Source organism: Rhinoderma darwinii, chromosome 6 (genome assembly GCF_050947455.1).
Source record: "Rhinoderma darwinii isolate aRhiDar2 chromosome 6, aRhiDar2.hap1, whole genome shotgun sequence".
NCBI lineage: Eukaryota > Metazoa > Chordata > Amphibia > Anura > Rhinodermatidae > Rhinoderma > Rhinoderma darwinii.
In genome coordinates, this window is record NC_134692.1 from 64423826 (window position 1) to 64442519 (window position 18694).

The 18694-nt window shown below is 44.2% G+C and overlaps 1 protein-coding gene across 1 annotated transcript in view; it reads left to right on the plus strand.

Annotated features, from left to right (window-relative positions):
- The window catches only part of LOC142656599 (carboxypeptidase O-like), a 63689-nt gene extending 45271 nt beyond the window's left edge, over window positions 1-18418 (plus strand). The window contains exons 7-9 of the mRNA XM_075831530.1: window positions 9278-9480; window positions 13374-13458; window positions 18144-18418. Of these exons, the coding sequence (XP_075687645.1) occupies window positions 9278-9480; window positions 13374-13458; window positions 18144-18418 (563 nt within the window). The remainder of the gene's footprint in view (window positions 1-9277; window positions 9481-13373; window positions 13459-18143) is intronic.
- The last annotated feature ends 276 nt before the right edge of the window (window positions 18419-18694 follow it).

The window sequence follows — 18694 nt, forward strand, 5'->3', positions numbered from 1 at the left end:
CGTCTGGCCAGGCTGTGATAGGCTCTCCCACTCCTCAGCCTCCCAGCCTGAGTGGTAGCAGATCGAGTCACTCTACCAGACTTAGGAGCAGGTGCAAACTGATTAACCACGAGCGTCGACACAGAAGCTGTGTCTGGCATATCCTTTACAGTACCCCCCCTTTTATGAGGGGCCACTGGACCCTTTCTAGGTGGACCTGGCTTATTGGTAAACCGAAGATGGAACCTCCTGAGCAATACCCCAGCGTGAACATCCCGGGCGGGTACCCAAGTCCTCTCCTCAGGCCCGTATCCTCTCCAATGGACCAGGTACTGGAGGGAGCCTTGGAACATTTTGCTGTCCACAATCTTGGCCACCTCGAATTCTACCCCCTCAGGGGTGAGAACGGGGACAGGAGGTTTCCTCGAGGGAGCCAAGGACGGAGAGCAGCGTTTAAGGAGGGAGGCATGAAACTCGTCGTGTACTCAAAAAGATGGGGGCAACTCCAGTCGGAAGGAGACAGGATTAAGGACTTCAATGACCTTGTACGACCCTAAATACCGGGGAGCAAATTTTTGGGACGGGACTTTAAGGCGCAAATTTTTTGAAAACAGCCATACCAGATCCCCGACCTCAAACAAGGGGTTAGCAGAACGTCTTCTATCTGCCTGAGTCTTTTGTATGCTCTGGGACGCCTCTAGGTTCTTCTGAACCTGGGCCCAGACTGTGCACAGTTCCCGATGAACGACATCTACCTCGGGATTGTTGGAACCACCAGGTGAAACGGAAGAGAACCGTGGATTAAACCCAAAATTACAGAAAAAGGGGGAGACCCCTGACAAGTTACTGACCAGGTTATTAAGGGAAAATTCGGCGAGGGAAATGAAGGAGACCCAATCATATTGACAGTCAAAAATAAAACACCTTAAATATTGTTCTAGAGACTGATTAGTCCTCTCGGTTTGGCCATTAGTTTCGGGATGGAAGGCCGAGGAGGACAGATCAATCTCCAACTTTTTATAGAAAGCTTTCCAAAACAATGAAACAAATTGTACCCCTCTGTCAGAAACAATATTGACAGGAACCGCTTGCAGACGCAGGATGTGTTTGACAAACAAGGTAGCTAACGTCTTAGCATTGGGTAGTTCCTTGGGGGGCAAAAAGTGGCACATCTTACTGAAGCGCTCTACTACAACCCACACCACCGACTTACCTTGAGATGGAGGCAGATCGGTGATAAAATCCATGGAGATATGGGTCCAAGGTCTCTGGGGAATGGGCAAAGAACATAGTAAGCCCGCTGGTCGGGACCTGGGAGTCTTGGACCTAGCACAAATTTCACAAGCGGCGACGTAGGCCTTAATGTCTTTAGGCAACCCAGGCCACCAATAGTTTCTGCCAATGAGGTGCTTGGTACCCAGCATGCCTGGATGACCAGATAGTGCAGAGTCATGATTTTCCCTGAGTACCCTTAGCCGGAATTGCAGGGGAACAAACAGCTTGTTCTCAGGAAGGTTCCCGGGAGCTGAACCTTGATCAGCCGCAATTTCGGAGACTAAGTCAGAATCAATAGAGGAAATGATTATACCTGGGGGCAAAACACAAGCAGGATCTTCCTCCGAAGGAAGGCTGGCCATGAAGCTACAAAACAGTGCATCAGCTTTAATATTTTTAGACCCAGCCCTATAGGTGACCAAAAAGTTGAATCTAGTAAAAAAACAACGACCATCGAGCTTGTCTCGGGTTTAGCCTCTGGGCAGATTCTAGGAAAACCAGATTCTTGTGGTTGGTAAGGACCGTTACCTGGTGCCTAGCCCCCTCCAGGAAGTGGCGCCACTCTTCAAATGCCCATTTAATGGCTAAGAGTTTGCGGTTGCCAATGTCATAGTTACTCTCAGTGGGCGAGTACTTCCTGGAGAAGTAGGCACAGGGACGGAGATGGGTGAGGGACCTGGTACCCTGGGACAAGACAGCACCCACTCCCACCTCGGAGGCGTCAACCTCCACGATGAATGGCTCCATTTGGTTAGGCTGAATCAGCACTGGGGCCGAGATAAAGCACTTCTTAAGGACCTCAAAAGCCTGGACCGCCTCTGGAGGCCAGTGGAGGAGATCAGCACCTTTGCGAGTGAGATCCGTAGGAGGCTTAGCGATGACCGAGAAGTTAGCAATAAATCTCCTGTAATAATTAGCAAACCCCAGGAAGCACTGTAACGCCTTCAGGGAGGCAGGTTGGACCCATTCAGCCACAGCCTGAACCTTGGCAGGGTCCATGCGGAATTCATGAGGAGTGAGGATTTGACCCAAAAATGGTATCTCCTGCACCCCAAACACACATTTTTCGGTTTTTGCAAACAGTTTGTTTTCCCGAAGGGCCTGGAGCACCTTCCGTACAACTGGGCGACGGTCCCTACGCTCAATATGTGCACGACAGACAAACAGACAAGGGTACACAGAAGCTAAGGGAAATGGGGCAGTTGCCCACGACAACATTGTGAGCAACAAGAGTAGTGAACGAGCCGAGTCAAACCAGGAGTGTACGAGGTACCAAACTCAGAGCAGGAGAGTAGTCAGTAAAGCCAGGGTCAATATGAAGCAGAGGACAATAGTACAAGCAGCAGCAGCAGAGCCAGGAAACAGGCAGAATCACAGGCAAAGGAGGAGCAGGAAATGAAGGTATAAATAGACAGAGGGCAGGAGCTAGCTCCGTCTGGCCAGGCTGTGATAGGCTCTTCCACTCCTCAGCCTCCCAGCCTGAGTGGTAGCAGATCGAGTCACTCTATCAGACTTAGGAGCAGGTGCAGACTGATTAACCACGGGCGTCGACACAGAAGCTGTGTCTGGCAGATCCTTTACAAAGCCCCATTGAAATAGGGATTTGAGATAAGATATGAGCATTTAAGGATGGAAATATCTGACCCAATCAGTTGTTGAAGCTGGGAGGCAATAAAGCAGTTTCCATAATCGGGGATAGACAGCCCATCGAACCTCGGATGTGCTGTGTATCCCTGAGAAACCATCCGAGGTTTGATGGGCTGTCTATCCCTGATTATAGACAGCCCATCAAACCTTGGATGAGCTCTCAATGCATCAAGACTTATGCGTAGTTTTTACCATGCCATAAAATATTTCTAGTAGTAGAGTCCAATGTAACAAATATTGCCTTTGGGAGTAGGATTGGTGAATTCTGAAGGGTATATATAATCAGTTGCAAATAAACGATCTTAGTTAATATCGCTCTCACTCCCAGCGAAAGAGGGAGGGTTTTCCATGTACTTGCTTTTTCTCTAAATTTTCTAAATAGTGGTAAAATGTTGAGATGAATTGTAATGTCGGGGTAGGGAGACAGACAGGTGAGCCCTAATCTATCCGCCACTCAGTCCCTGCCTACTTGCAACGACCCGCCCTAGGCGACGGGGTACAACTGGGGGACGGTCCCTACACTCAATAGGTGCACGACAGACAAAAAGACAAGGGTACAAAGAAGCCGGGGAAATGGGGAAGTTGCCCACGGGAACACCGTGAGCAACAAGCGAGGTGAACGAGTCGAGTCAAAGCATTAGATGAGCGAGGTACAAAAACGCAGAGCAGAAGAGAGGTCAGTAAAGCCAAGGTCAATAACAAGCAGAGGGTAGTAGTTCAAGAAGCTGCAGCAGCGCCAGGAAACCAGCAGAGAAGAATCACAAGCAAAGGAGGAACAGGAAAGGCAGGTATAAATAGACAGAGGGCGGGAGCTTGCTCCGTCTGGCCAGGCTGTGATAGGCTCTCCCACTCCTAAGCCTGCCATCCTGAGTGGTGGAAGATGGAGTCAGTCTCACAGACATAGAAGCAGGTGCAGACTTATTACCTATGGGCTTTGACACAGAAGCTGTGTCTGGCAGATCCTTTATAGTACCCCCCCTTTTATGAGGGGCCACCGGACCCTTTCTAGGTGGACCTGGTTTATTGGGGAAATGAAGGTGGAACCTCCTGACCAATACCCCAGCGTGAACATCTCGGGCGGGTACCCAAGTCCTCTCCTCAGGCCCGTTTCCTCTCCAATGGACCAGGTACTGAAGGGAGCCTTGGACCATCCTGCTGTCAACAATCTTGGCCACCTCGAATTCTACCCCCTCAGGGGTGAGAACAGGGACCGGAGGTTTCCTCGAGGGAGCAAAGGACGGGGAGCAGCGTTTAAGGAGGGAGGCATGAAACCTGTTGTGTACTCGAAAACACGGAGGCAACTCCAGTCGGAAGGAGACAGGGTTGAGGACTTCAATGACCTTGTACGGCCCTATAAACCGGGGAGCAAATTTCTTGGACGGGACTTTAAGGCGCAAATTTTTTGACGATAGCCACACCAGATCCCCGACCACAAACATGGGGTTAGCAGAACGTCTTCTGTCTGCCTGAGTCTTTTGTATACTCTGGGACGCCTCTAGGTTCTTCTGAAACCGGGCCCAGACTGTGCACAGTTCCCCATGAACGACCTCTACCTCGGGATTGTTGGAACTACCAAGTGAAACGGAGGAGAACCGTGGATTAAACCCAAAATTACAGAAAAAGGGGGAGACCCCTGACGAGTTACTGACCCGGTTATTAAGGTAAAATTCGGGCGAGGGGAATGAATGAGACCCAATCATATTGACAGTCAGAGATAAAACACCTTAAATATTGTTCTAGAGACTGATTAGTCCTCTCAGTTTGGCCATTAGTTTCAGGATGCATGGCAGAGGAGAAGGACAGATCAATCTCCAACTTTTTACAGAAGGCTCTCCAAGACAATGAAACAAATTGTACCCCTCTGTCAGAAACAATATTGACAGGGACCCCATTGAGACGCAGGATGTGTTTGACAAACAAGGTAGCTAACGTCTTAGCATTGGGTAGTTTCTTGAGGGGCACAAAGTGGCACATCTTACTGAAGCGGTCTACTACAACCCACACCACCGACTTGCCTTGAGATGGAGGCAAATCGATGATAAAATCCATGGAGATATGGGTCCAAGGTCTCTGGGGAATGGGCAAAGAACATAGTAAGCCCGATTGGTCGGGACCTGGGAGTCTTGGACCTAGCACAAACTTCACAAGCGGCGACGTAGGCCTTAACGTCTTTAGGCAACCCAGGCCACCAATAGTTTCCCGGCAATGAGGTGCTTGGTACCCAGGATGCCTGGATGACCAGATAGTGCGGAGTCATGATTTTCCCTGAGTACCCTTAGCCGGAATTGCAAGAGAACAAACAGCTTGTTCTCAGGAAGGTTCCCGGGAGTTGAACCTTGATCAGCCGCAATTTCAGAGACTAAATCAGAATCAATAGAGGAAATGATTATACCTGGAGGCAAAACACAAGCAGGATCTTCCTCCGAAGGAGGGCTGGCTATGAAGCTACGCGACAGTGCATCAGCCTTAATATTTTTAGACCTAGCCCTATAGGTGACCAAAAAGTTGAATCTGGTAAAAAATAACGCCCATCGAGCTTGTCTTGGGTTTAGCCTCCGGGCAGATTCTAGGAAAACCAGATTCTTGTGGTCGGTAAGGACCGTTACCTGGTGCCTAGCCCCCTCTAGGAAGTGGCACCACTCTTCAAATGCCCATTTAATGGCTAAGAGTTTGCGGTTGCCAATATCATAGTTACTCTCAGTGGGCGAAAACTTCCTGGAGAAGTAGGCACAGGGACGGAGATGGGTGAGGGACCTGGTACCCTGGGACAAGGCAGCCCCCATTCCCACCTCGGACGCGTCAACCTCCACGATAAATGGCTCCATTTGGTTGGGCTAAACCAGCACAGGGGCCGAGATAAAGCACTTCTTAAGGACCTCAAAAGCCTGGACAGCCTCAGGAGGACAGTGGAGGAGATCAGCACCTTTGCGAGTGAGATCTGTAAGAGACTTAGCGATGACCGAGAAGTTAGCAATAAATCTCCTGTAATAATTAGCGAACCCCAGGAAGCACTGTAACGCCTTCAGGGAGGCAGGTTGGACCCATTCCGCCACAGCCTGGACCTTGGCGGGGTCCATGCGGAATTCATGAGGAGTGAGGATTTGACCCAAAAATGGTATCTCCTGCACCCCAAACACACATTTTTCGGTCTTAGCAAACAGTTTGTTTTCCCGAAGGGCCTGGAGCACCTTCCTGACATGCTCAATGTGGGAGGACCAGTCCTTGGAAAACACAAGTATGTCATCAAGGTACACTACAAGAAATACCCCCAGGTAGTCTTTTAAAATCTCAGTTATGAAATTCTGGAAGACCGCGGGAGCATTACACAACCCAAAGGGCATGACGAGGTATTCGAAATGACCTTCGGGCGTGTTAAACGCAGTCTTCCACTCATCCCCCTCTTTGATGCGGATAAGGTTATAAGCCCCCGTAGATCAAACTTAGAGAACCATTGGGCCTCCTGAACCTGATTAAAGAGATCAGGAATCAAAGGAAGGGGATACTGGTTCCTTACAGTCATTTAATCAAGTTTCGGTAGTCAATGCATGGCCTAAGACCACCATCCTTCTTCCCTACGAAGAAGAAGCCAGCACCTACCGGAGAAGTAGAGGGGCGAATGTAACCCTTGGCCAGGCATTCCTGGATATACTCTCTCATGGCTTCACGTTCGGGACAAGAGAGATTAAATATCCTACCCTTAGGGAGCTTAGCTCCTGGTACCAAATCAATTGCGCAATCGTATTCTCTATGAGGAGGTAACACTTCGGAGGCCTCTTTAGAGAAAACATCAGCGAAGTCCTGAACAAACTCAGGTAGAGTGTTCACCTCCTCAGGGGGAGAAATAGAATTAACAGAAAAACATGACGTCAAGCATTCATTACCCCATTTGGTAAGATCCCCAGTATTCCAGTCAAACGTGGGATTATGCAACTGCAACCCAGGAAGGCCTAAAACCAAATCAGACGATAATCCCTGCATCACCAGTACAGAGCACTGCTCCAAATGCATGGAGCCAACAAGGAGTTCAAAAACAGGGGTATTCTGTTTAAAATAACCATTAGCAAGAGGAGTGGAATCGATATCCACTACCGGGACAGGTTTAGGCAAATCAATCAATGGCATAGCTAGAGACATAGCAAATTCCACAGACATAATATTAGCAGAAGACCCTGAATCCACGAAGGCACTGCCGGTAGCAGACCTACCACCAAAAGAGACCTGAAAGGGAAGCAAGATTTTATTACGTTTCATATTTACGGGAAATACCTGTGCGCCCAAGTGACCTCCCCGATGGTCACTTAGGCGCGGAAGTTCCTCCGACTGCTTATTCTTATGCCTAGGACATTTGTTCACTTGATGCTTGTCATCCCCACAATAGAAGCAGAGACCATTCTTCCTGCGGAACTCTCTACGTTGTTGGGGGGACACGGAGGCCCCGAGTTGCATAGGTACCTCCGAGTCTTCCGTGGAAAAACGAAGCAACGGAACCTGGGGAGGCATCATGGGGGAGTTAGAGGAGAAAACACAAAAACGTTCAAGTCGTCGTTCCCTGAGACGTCGGTCAAGTCGTACCGCTAAAGCCATAACCTGATCTAGGGAGTCAGAAGAGGGATAGCTAACTAGCAGGTCTTTCAGTGCGTTCGACAGACCCAATCTAAACTGGCACCTTAAGGCAGGGTCATTCCACCGAGAAGCTACACACCACTTCCTAAAGTGACAACAATACTCCCAAACAGGTCTCTCACCCTGACGTAAGGTCACCAGCTGACTCTCGGCAAAGGCAGTCTTGTCAGTCTCGTCATAAATGAGCCCGAGAGCAGAAAAGAAAAGATCAACAGAGGAAAGTTCAGGGGCATCAGGAGCCAAGGAGAAGGCCCATTCTTGGGGCCCGTCCTGGAGCCGGGACATAATTATACCCACCCGCTGGCTCTCAGAACCAGAGGAGTGGGGCTTTAAGCGAAAATAGAGCCTAAAACTCTCCCGAAAGGAGAAAAAAGTCTTCCGGTCCCCTGAGAACCGATCAGGCAACTTGAGGTGGGGTTCAAGAGGTGAGGTGAGGGGCACTACCAGGGTAGCATCAAGCTGGTTGTCCCTCTTAGCCAGGGCCTGGACCTGTAGGGAGAGGCCCTGCATTTGCTGAACCAGGGTCTCAAGGGGGTCCATAGTAGTGTCAGGGACCAGGGTAGACTAGGTATATGGGCTTGTGATTATGTAATGTCGGGGTAGGGAGACAGACAGGTGAGCTCTAATCTACCCGCCACTCAGTCCCTGCCTACTTGCAACGACCCGCCCTAGGCGACGGGGTACAACTGGGCGACGGTCCCTACACTCAATAGGTGCACGACAGACAAACAGACATGGGTACAAAGAAGCCGGGGAAATGGGGAAGTTGCCTACGGGAACACCGTGAGCAACAAGCGAGGTGAACAAGCCGAGTCAAACCAGTAGATGAGCGAGGTACTAAAACGCAGAGCAGAAGAGAGGTCAGTAAAGCCAAGGTCAATAACAAGCAGAGGGTAGTAGTTCAAGAAGCTGCAGCAGGGCCAGGAAACCAGCAGAGAAGAATCACAAGCAAAGGAGGAACAGGAAAGGCAGGTATAAATAGACAGAGGGCGGGAGCTAGCTCCGTCTGGCCAGGCTGTGATAGGCTCTCCCACTCCTAAGCCTGCCATCCTGAGTGGTGGAAGATGGAGTCAGTCTCACAGACATAGAAGCAGGTGCAGACTGATTACCTATGGGCGTTGACACAGAAGCTGTGTCTGGCAGATCCTTTACATGAACATATGCTTCTGGGGCACGAGCTATTGTTATTCTCAAATATTAGAATGAAATCTGGAAGCTCAATCCGCAGTTGTCAGTCTGCTGAGAAAAATTACTGTCGACCCGAAAGACAGCTGATTTACTTGCATTAATCTTAAAGGGGTTGTCCCACAAAACACATGTATTCCCTATCCACAGAATAGGGGGTTACATGTGTGTTCGCTGGCGGTCCGATGGCTGGGATACAGACCTAGTATGTCCCATGCTTCTTAAGGAGCACTATGGGGGACTTTTGGGCCCCCATTCTCATTAACATTGGGGGGCCCCAGCTATCGGACCACCAGCGATCACACATGTATCCTCTATCCTGTGGATAGGGGATACATGTGTTTTGTGGGACAACCAATTTTATTGCAGAAAAATTTCCAAAAGAGCTTACTAGGTTTAGAGCCTTTTCCAGAGATTGCTCTGCTTGGCTCAAGAACAGAACAATGTCATGGGCATAGTGTGTAGCAAAACAGTATTGTCTACATTGTTAACAGCTAGAAAACGGAGGGCTGAAATCAAGTCACTGCCGTATTTTATATCACTCTGTCTTTATTATACTGTTTTACAGCTATTGGTGCTTCTAAAAACTGTACCAGCAATACTTTCTGTGGGTCATCAGCAGTATCAGAACCTGAAACCAAAGCCCTGTCATGTCTTATAGAAGGAATTAAAGAAGATATTATTTTCTACCTCACCATACATTCCTATGGAAAGATGATCCTCCTTCCATATGGTTACACAGTAGAAGCTTCTAAAGATCATGAGATAATGGTAAGTATTATAGTACATTAGTATCATAATTAATAATAGTCAACAATTAACCCGATAAGAGGTATATTTCGTATATTCTTGGCACAAGTCAGCAAAGTAAAGTAAATAACAAAAAAAAACAAAACATATAATTGTAGGCTTACAACAGGAAGTGTACTACTAGAAGAAGTTCCATTAAAAGCCAATGAAGGGGGTTCTCCGCTTTGGAAATCTCTATTTTTAGAAAGTGTGTGGAAACCTGGCAGTTAGTGTTCAATTTCCCTGCAGCTCCACCACAGGGAAAATTAAGCATTACAAAGTTCTTATTAACCACTTCACACACCAGGATGTGCCGGTACGTCATGGTACAGGGGGAGAAGTATGGAGCTGGCTCACGAGATAAGCCTGCTTCATACGCTGTGGGTGTCAGCAGTGTATTACAGTTAACATCCTGCACTAACTGCTAGGAGCAGCGATCGCGCTGTTTCTGGGCGTTTAACAACTTAGATGCTGTGGCATATAAGCCGTTAAAAAGAGGAGGCGGCCCCCTCGGACACCCCTACATCCCTCCCCACGACATGATCGCGGGGTGCCGATGGTTGTCATGGCAGCCTGGGGGCCTAATGAAGGGCCCCATGTCTGCCTTCTTTCTGCCTCTGTTAACTCCTGCTTCTGTCAAACCCTCCTTTTCCCATTTTTTCTCTGAAGTAATGTAAAAATTAAATTAAAACTAAAAAAAACAAAACAAAAAAAATTGGTATTGTCACATCCATAAAAGTCCGAACTATTACAACATACAATTATTTAACTCGCACGTAAAAAAAAATTGCTGTTTTTTGGTCAACTTAGAGCTAAAATTTTTGAAAAAAAAAGTGATCTAAAAGTCGTATGTACCAAAAAGTGATACCAATAAAAACGACACATCATCTTGCAAAAAATAAGCCCTCACACCGATCAACCCACGAAAATAAAAAAAGTTGTGGCTCTCACAATATGGCGACACAAATTTTTTTTTAACAAATATTTTTTATTTGTGAAAGTAGTAAAACAGAAAAAACACTATATACATTTGGTATCGCCGTAATCGTATTAACCAGCAGAATAAAGTTAATTTGTTGTTTTTGCTATACGGTGAAAGGCATTAAAGCGAAACAAAATGAAAATTGAGGAGTCGCAGTTTTTCCAATTCCACCCCACATAGAATTTTTTTCAGTTTCTCAGCACATTATATGGTACTTTAAGTAGTGCCAAAAGAAGCTACGACTTCTCCCGCAAAAAAAAACCAAAAACAAGCTTTGACACCACTCCATTGATGAAAAAAATAATAAGTTATGGCTCATGGGAGTGAAAAATTAAATAAAATAAAAAAATGTCTGTGACTGCATGGGGTTAATATTATTAGGTTATCTGTGTAATACAAGAGAGGATAGGTCCTCCAGAGCAAAATACTCTCTTTGTAACCTCCCACCACTCCGGCCAAGAGAAGAGGATCCTAAACAGAGGGAACCCCCCCCCCCTTCTATTAACTTAGAATTCCCTCATGTGGTATATGAAAATGGGTTTTATAAACTGGAAAATCCATTTAAGAAATAAAGAAGTGTTCCTTTTGTATTATTTTTGTAATTCTCTCTCTACTCCCGGCCTTTATGACAGCTGTCATTTACAGCAGAGGTCATCGCACAGACACAACTGCTATCTATGACACAAAGTGGGAAAACAAAGGTTAGCAAAAGTGTGCAATAAAATTGTTGCTAAGGGAAAATTGAGGCACAAGTGACATGATTATAAATAGATAAATGACATGAGATAAATTTTGCTGGGTTGGATATTCTTCTTAAGTAACACAATTCAAAGGACAATTGGTATTTTTAGTTTAGAATGTCTGTTGATCGTGTATTTTTTGTTTAGCTCTGGATCAACAAGGCTATAGGGGCAAGCTATCTCTATAGCAGTCAAAATGACTATTATGATGCACATCAGTTTAGGTGCCATGCTTCTAGACAAGGGAGCCAACCTGCATCAGGCCAATAAGTACAATAGATTGCTACAGTACCCCATGATCTTAAAGAAGCACTCCCATGAAAATCTTTATCGCTTTGCCCTTTTGTAATGGATCTTGTACATGTATATGCTATTTATTTGCTTCAAAACACAGGCTACGTTCGGCTCCCCCGTGCGGTTATGTGATTTCTAATCTGGCAGGCCGATTCACACAGCGTCTTATGTGTGGACGGGAAGCCAGTTTCTCTATGTAAGTCTATGAGACTCAGAAGCCAATTTCTCTATGTAAGTTAGAGATCACGTAACTGCACGGAGGAGCCGAACGGAGCCTGTGATTTGAAAACTAGACTCACAAAAATAGCATATACATGTACAAGATATCAATTACAAATGGGCAAAGCAATAACAATTTTCACGGGAGTGCTTCTTTAAGTTAACCATTGAGAATCTTACGTCTGATTTTTATTATATATTTCACTATATATATATATATATATATAGATATATATAGATATCTATATCTATATCTATATATATATATATATCTATATCTATATATATATATATATATATATATATATATATATATATATATATATATATATATGTATTTACATAGATTGAAGCCCTGTTTTTCTGATAGCTCCAAATCACCTGCCTCCCTTCACGCAGCCATAGAGTGAGATGATAAAAACCTAAAGCCATCACTAGGCGAAAACTTTAGAGCTTACTGCATAAAGATTTATTATTGAGCTCAATGAGAGCTATAAATATATCTTAACTACTTCAACTTTTTTTGACTATGCATAGAGCACTATTTTCATATGGTTTTTTTTTAGAATGATTAGGTTTACCACGAAAAGATTACATTATATTCATCTTTGCCCCTAAATATAAACCAATTTATGTATTCCTAAAGTGTAGCCCTTCTATTGATTCCCTATAATCTGACATTATTTTGATGTATTATATGTTAAGATTCATGTGATCTCTAGGATTAATAAAAGAGACAGTGCTGTGGCCTCCTTTATTGAGAAGGCAGGAGCAGTAAGAAACCGCTTCTGTCTTCTCTCTGGGGAGCCTAACTATCCCCTCCTGTGGCTGCAAGAACACTTGTGAAGCAGCTAACTTTGCATGATGTTTATGTACTTCCTTGCAGCGTAAAATGCAGACTACTAAGGCATATACTAGTCCTTCTCAATGAATTAGAATATCAACAAAAAGTTAATTGATTTCAGTAATTCAATTCAAAAAGTGAAACTCATATATTATATAGATTTATTACACACAGAGCGATCTATTTCCAGCATTTTTTTCTTTTAATGTTGATGATTATGGGAACAGTTAATGAAAACCCAAAATTTAGTGTTTCAGAAAATCAGATTATTATATAAATCCAATTTCAAAAATTATTTTTAATACGAAATGTAAGCCTACTAAAAAGTATGTACAGTATCTGCACTCAATACTTGGTCGGGGCTCCTTTGCATGAATTACTGGATCAATGCGGCGTGGCATGGAGGCGATAAGCCTGTGGCACTTCTGAGGTGGTATGGAAGCCCAGGTTGCTTTGATAGCGGCCTTCAGCTCGTCTGCATTGTTGGGTCTGGTGTCTCATCTTCCTCTTGACACTACTGCATAGATTCTCTATGAGGTTTAGGTCAGGCGAGTTTGCTGGCCAATCAAGTGCAGTGATACTGCGGTTATTAAACCAGGTATTGGTACTTTTGGCATTGTGGTTAGGTGCCAAGTCCTGCTGGGAAATGAAATCAGCATAAAGTTTGTCAGCGGAGGGAAGCATGTGAGAAAAATTCTCACAGCAGCTATGAAAAATCTACTTACATAGATGCTTGTGTAATGAAGGGAAATTCTTGTTTAGTAACCACTTATGTTTATTTTATTTTTTTTCTCAGATGGAGGTTGCAACCAAGGCCAATGCTAAAATGAAGGAAAAACATAATAATGAGTATAAAGCTGGATCGTCAGCCCTTGTCATAGGTGAGTAGAAGGATCATAGACCCTAAGGCCAGATTCACACGAACGAGTGCAAACTCGGGCATGAAAAACGACAGTTTTTCACGGCTGAGTTTCCCCCACGTGCGAGTTCCGTTTTTATTGATCCCCGTGGACTTGAGCTTCTCGGGGGATCCGTGAAAACGGAAGAAAATAGGACACGTTCTATTTCAATGGATCCTTCACACGGTCCATTGAAACAACGGTCGTGTAAATGGACCCATTGAAATACATGCGTCCGTGTGACGGCCGTTGTTTTAACGGCCGTCACACTGACGTATACTACAGTCATCTGAATTCGGCCTTAGGATGATAAACATTGCATAACTATTCATTACAAACCAGTGCTATCAGTACTGTACAGTACAGTACTGCCAGCTATGAACCTCAGCCATATAAGAATTCATTATCTCATCTCAAGTGTAGATGAAACCAGCAACCATCTAGACATATAAGCATTCAAATGCTTCTCACAAACTCTATTGTATCAGGTATGGCAGGAATTCACATACGACAGATTTGTTGAAATAATTTAGGTGACTGTCATCTAAATGGGTCTTGCAGAAATCAATGTGTTTGCTCCAGAAACAACCTGATTAAGATTAATGGAATTAATTTTCAGTCAAAGAAGTTTCTGCAACAAATATGCTGCATGTGAATATACCCGTAACAAGGGTTTATTTTTATTTTTTTAGTGCCATCTGTACAAGGCCTTACGCACATGAACGTGTTATCACGCATCCCCCATAGACCAGAGTTTATGGAAGGATGCGTGATGTCTGAAAAAATAGGACATGTCCTATTTTCTCACGGACCCTTCACACGGTCCGTTTCAACGGCCATCACACGGACCTATATAATCCAATGTGGCCGTTCACACGGCCATTGTTTCAACGGACCTTGTGAAGGGTCCGTGAGAAAATAGGACATGTCCTATTTATTCACGCTTCACGCATCCCTCCATAGACTCTAGTCTATGGGGGATGCGTGATATCGCGTCCCGTAGCGCAGGACATGATTACCGGCAGTTTTGCGAGATGCGCAATGCCCGTGTGGATCTAGCCTTAGTGAAATGTATTTAAAACAAAAGCTAAAACATGTCCACATTATTGAAAGACTATTTCAAAGTGCTCATACGTATGCTAACAATAAGCCTTAAAACAACTTTTTCCCTTTTACCCAAGAGCAAAGCATTTGAACATAATGGGGACAGTTCTTTGCATGTTATAAGCAGATTTGAAGTGTGATACTGTAGGAAGTTAGATTTAGTTCAATTGCAGGTAGAGATGAGGTAGCAAATCTGGAATCAATGACAACAATTAGAATGATAATTATATATACAATGGAAACTGTGTCTATTTAGGACCGCAACCAGAATTGGAGAATCCATAGTCCCTCCATGATCCAATGTAAGGTGCCTCCATGGTGCACTGTATTCTCTTCTAGAAGCATTGTTTCTAAGGGCTTATTCAGACGATCGTGGGGAAATTTGGACGTGAAAAACGGCCGTATTTCACATCCACGTTGCCCCCTTGCGGGACCCGTTTTCACGGATCCCCATAGAGTTGAGTCTATGGAGGGATCCATGAAAACGGAAGAAAATAGGACATGTTCTATTTTTTGCCGGACCCTTTACGCGGTCCGTTGAAACAACAGCCGTGTGAACAGCCCCATTGAAATACATGCGTCCGTGTGACGGCTGTTGTTTTAACAGCCGTCACACGGACATATTCAACGCTCATCTGAATAAGCCCTTAGGGAAAATACCTTGATAATACGACAGGCGCAGGAGCATGCTGCATATTTTTTTCTCACTTAATCATACAGAACCTCTGCATGCCAATGCTACCAGTGATGTGTGTACAAGGACATGCAGGAAACACACAGATTAAGTGTGTCCTTATACTCTGAACCCCAAATAACTGAATACATGGCAATGCACGACTACAGTGAGGAGTTTGTGTGGAACGTCAGGCGAGAATACTTCTCCATGCAACTCTGTGAGTTGTGGAAACAGCCGACTGAGAGCCCTCGGACCCCTACAGCGGTCAGACCTTTACCAATATAACATTTATCACCTATCCACTGAACCTATACATACCAGTATTAGACTTTGTAGGATGGGTGTCAAATGCTCAGGTAATTAATCTTTAGAATCTCACAGAATTAACTTATCCCTGCCACTCATTTTTTCTGCAGGTTATACTACTAAAACGGATTATGAAAGGGTTAATTTTTCCATGTGCTTTCTCCCAGTCATTGAAGGGATTGTCTCACAAAACGAAATGCTGATTAAATTATTACTTACAGAAAAGAAATAATTTTGCCGATTGGAAGTGCTTTTAAAAATTTATAGATCTAGAGATATACCAATTATTACCTTAGTTTGGCGAACCCTGATGATTCTACTGTACGACTCTTTGCACGTCCTTCCAGTGATGCTTTTACTGGAGGACACATGTACAAATAGATTAACTGTGCGGCCGCATCTGACCCTCTCATCCATAGGGTTGCACATGCATCGAAATATTGATACTATTTCGATGCCGTGCACCCTCAAACGATTCAATACCGTAATTTATGTATTTCGATACTAAGTTGTGTGGTAATGGCTGTGTGTAATACAGCCATTGCCACGCTCCTAACAAGTGGGCGCGTGCGGTCAGCTTGATGTGATGCGGCCGCCTCTGCACTAATGAGCGCCGGCAATGAAGGCTGAGAACATGGAGGGCTCACTGCAAAACACCCCCATGTACTGTCTTCAGTACCGGTGCCGCCGGCTCATTATTGAAGCACCGGCCGCCTCACCTCATGCTGACCGCGCGCAAACACTTGCTGTCAGGAGCTGGGAAATGGCTGTAATACATAGCCGCAGCCCCGCTCTAACGGCGGAGATCAGAAAATCTGATCTATGTTGCTATTCTCTTGAATGCTGCGATCAAAGCTGACAGCAGCATTCAAAGGGTAAATGAGAAGGGGGATGCCCCTTGGATTGCGTCACAGGGAATCCCTGTGACTTGATCTAGGGACATACCATAGATCCATTGAATGAACCCAGGGCTGTCTGACCATATTACCTGTTGTTAGGGCATACTTAGATATTTCCTAACTGCCTGTTTACTATCAGTACACAGGCTAATGTACTGGCATATAGATATATGCCAGTACATTAAAGTTTAAAAATACAAAGTAAAAGGGAATTAATGTAATGTTAAATGTAAAAAAAATGGGAAAAAATACACACACACATTTTTTTCAATAAACATTAAAATAAAAGTCTCAATACAACAAATATACACATATTCGGTATTGTTGCGACTGTAATAACCTGCACAACAAATTTATAGCGTCATTTATGATGTGTACGCTGTAAGAAAATAAGAACTGCTTTCTTTCACTTTTTAATGTGAGGCATGATGTGTTATGAATTTAATAGCTCCACGTGCCTCACATTAATAGTGATTAACCCAATCATGTACCTCACACATTAACCCAAAGTTGTCCATTATGACTGTGAGAAACATAATGGGGTTAAATACTATTAATGTGAGGCACATGGGGTTCAAAATTCCACACACCACATGCCTCACATCTGAAAATAGAAGAACTTTCTTTTTAATTATTATTATTCTTGCTGGCAAAGTATCGTTTTGGTATCGAGAATCGCAATACTACACAACGCATAGGTATCGAAGTTCAAATTCTGATATTGTAACAACCTTACTCACTTGTGCACGGCTTTCTCACTGCTTCTCATTGAGGTAGCCAAGCATACGCAGGCGGAGAGGCACGCGCAAGGCATTATGGGCCTTGGAGTAAACAGTCTCCCTAGTGTGCCTCTTAATCCCTCCCACAAACTCAATCCCTTTCTGCGTAGCACAGAGAGGGAAAGATACGTGAAAGATAGAAAAAAGGTTTATATTATGCAAGTTATAGATTTTAAACAGTTGCTGTAAACATTTATACCACTTTAGGAGCATTGGGATCAAAGGCTGGGTTCACACGACCTATTTTCAGACGTAAACGAGGCGTATTCTGCCTCGATTTATGCCTGAAAATACGGCTCCAATACGTCGGCAAACATCTGCCCATTCATTTGAATGGGTTTGCCGACGTACTGTGCCGACGACCTGTAATTTACGCGGCGTCGTTTGACAGCTGTCAAACGACGACGCGTAAAATGATTGCCTCGTCAAAGAAGTGCAGGACACTTCTTTGGACGTAATTTGAGCCGTTTTTCATTGAATTCAATGAAGAACATCTCTAAATTACGGCCATCAATGACGCCTCGCAAAATGCGAGGACAAGCAATTATGTCTGAAATTACGGAGCTGTTTTCTCCTGAAAACAGCTCCGTAATTTCAGACGTAAATGCAGTTTACGTGTGCACATACCCTAAGAGTGTCATGGGACAACCCCTTTAAGAGGTTAAATAAAAGAGCATATTTGTGGAAGAAACAGAGTGCATCTTTTTGAAAGCCTTAGGACAAGCGTATTGCATTTTACTGGTCAAAGAGAAGAGATTTGATACACCAATTAAAGACTTCTAATGACCATTCAGTGTCCAATTCTTTTACTTTTAGTAATAAATATCTATGGCAATTCCCAATCTGCCAAAATGTTTTGTCATCACATTTCTAATATGCCCCCGATCTCTGTTTGTATTGTAGGTTATTTTGACTCTGGCTCATCTGGTGACTGGGCAACTGAGATTGGAATAAAATTTTCATATACTTTTGAGTTAAGAGACAATGGAACCTATGGATTTCTGCTTCCAGAAGATCAGATACAGCCCACCTGTGAGGAGACTACAACTGCTATAATGTCAATGGTAGAATACTACCATGAGAACTACCTTGAAAACAGTGCTGTGGATATCACTTCGTTATGGCTCAATGTGTTCTTGGCACTTTCCATGTGTGTGCACTCTACACTAAACCATTAAATATCTGTTTCTTTCAAAAAATTAATGCTTAATACAAATAATACACTTTTGTAGTGTTTATGAGATGAAATTACAATATTTGTGGAATAAAAAATATAAGGTGCGTACGTAGTGTTTTTCTACCAGGCCCCATAGGAAAAAGTGTGAATGATTAATTTTATGTGCTCCTATCATTTACTATTTATTTATAGGGGTTGGAGCTCCATTTTTCTGTTACAGAGCCCAAAATCCCCTGCTTCCCATTACACAGTCATTGAGTTTATATGATAAAATTCT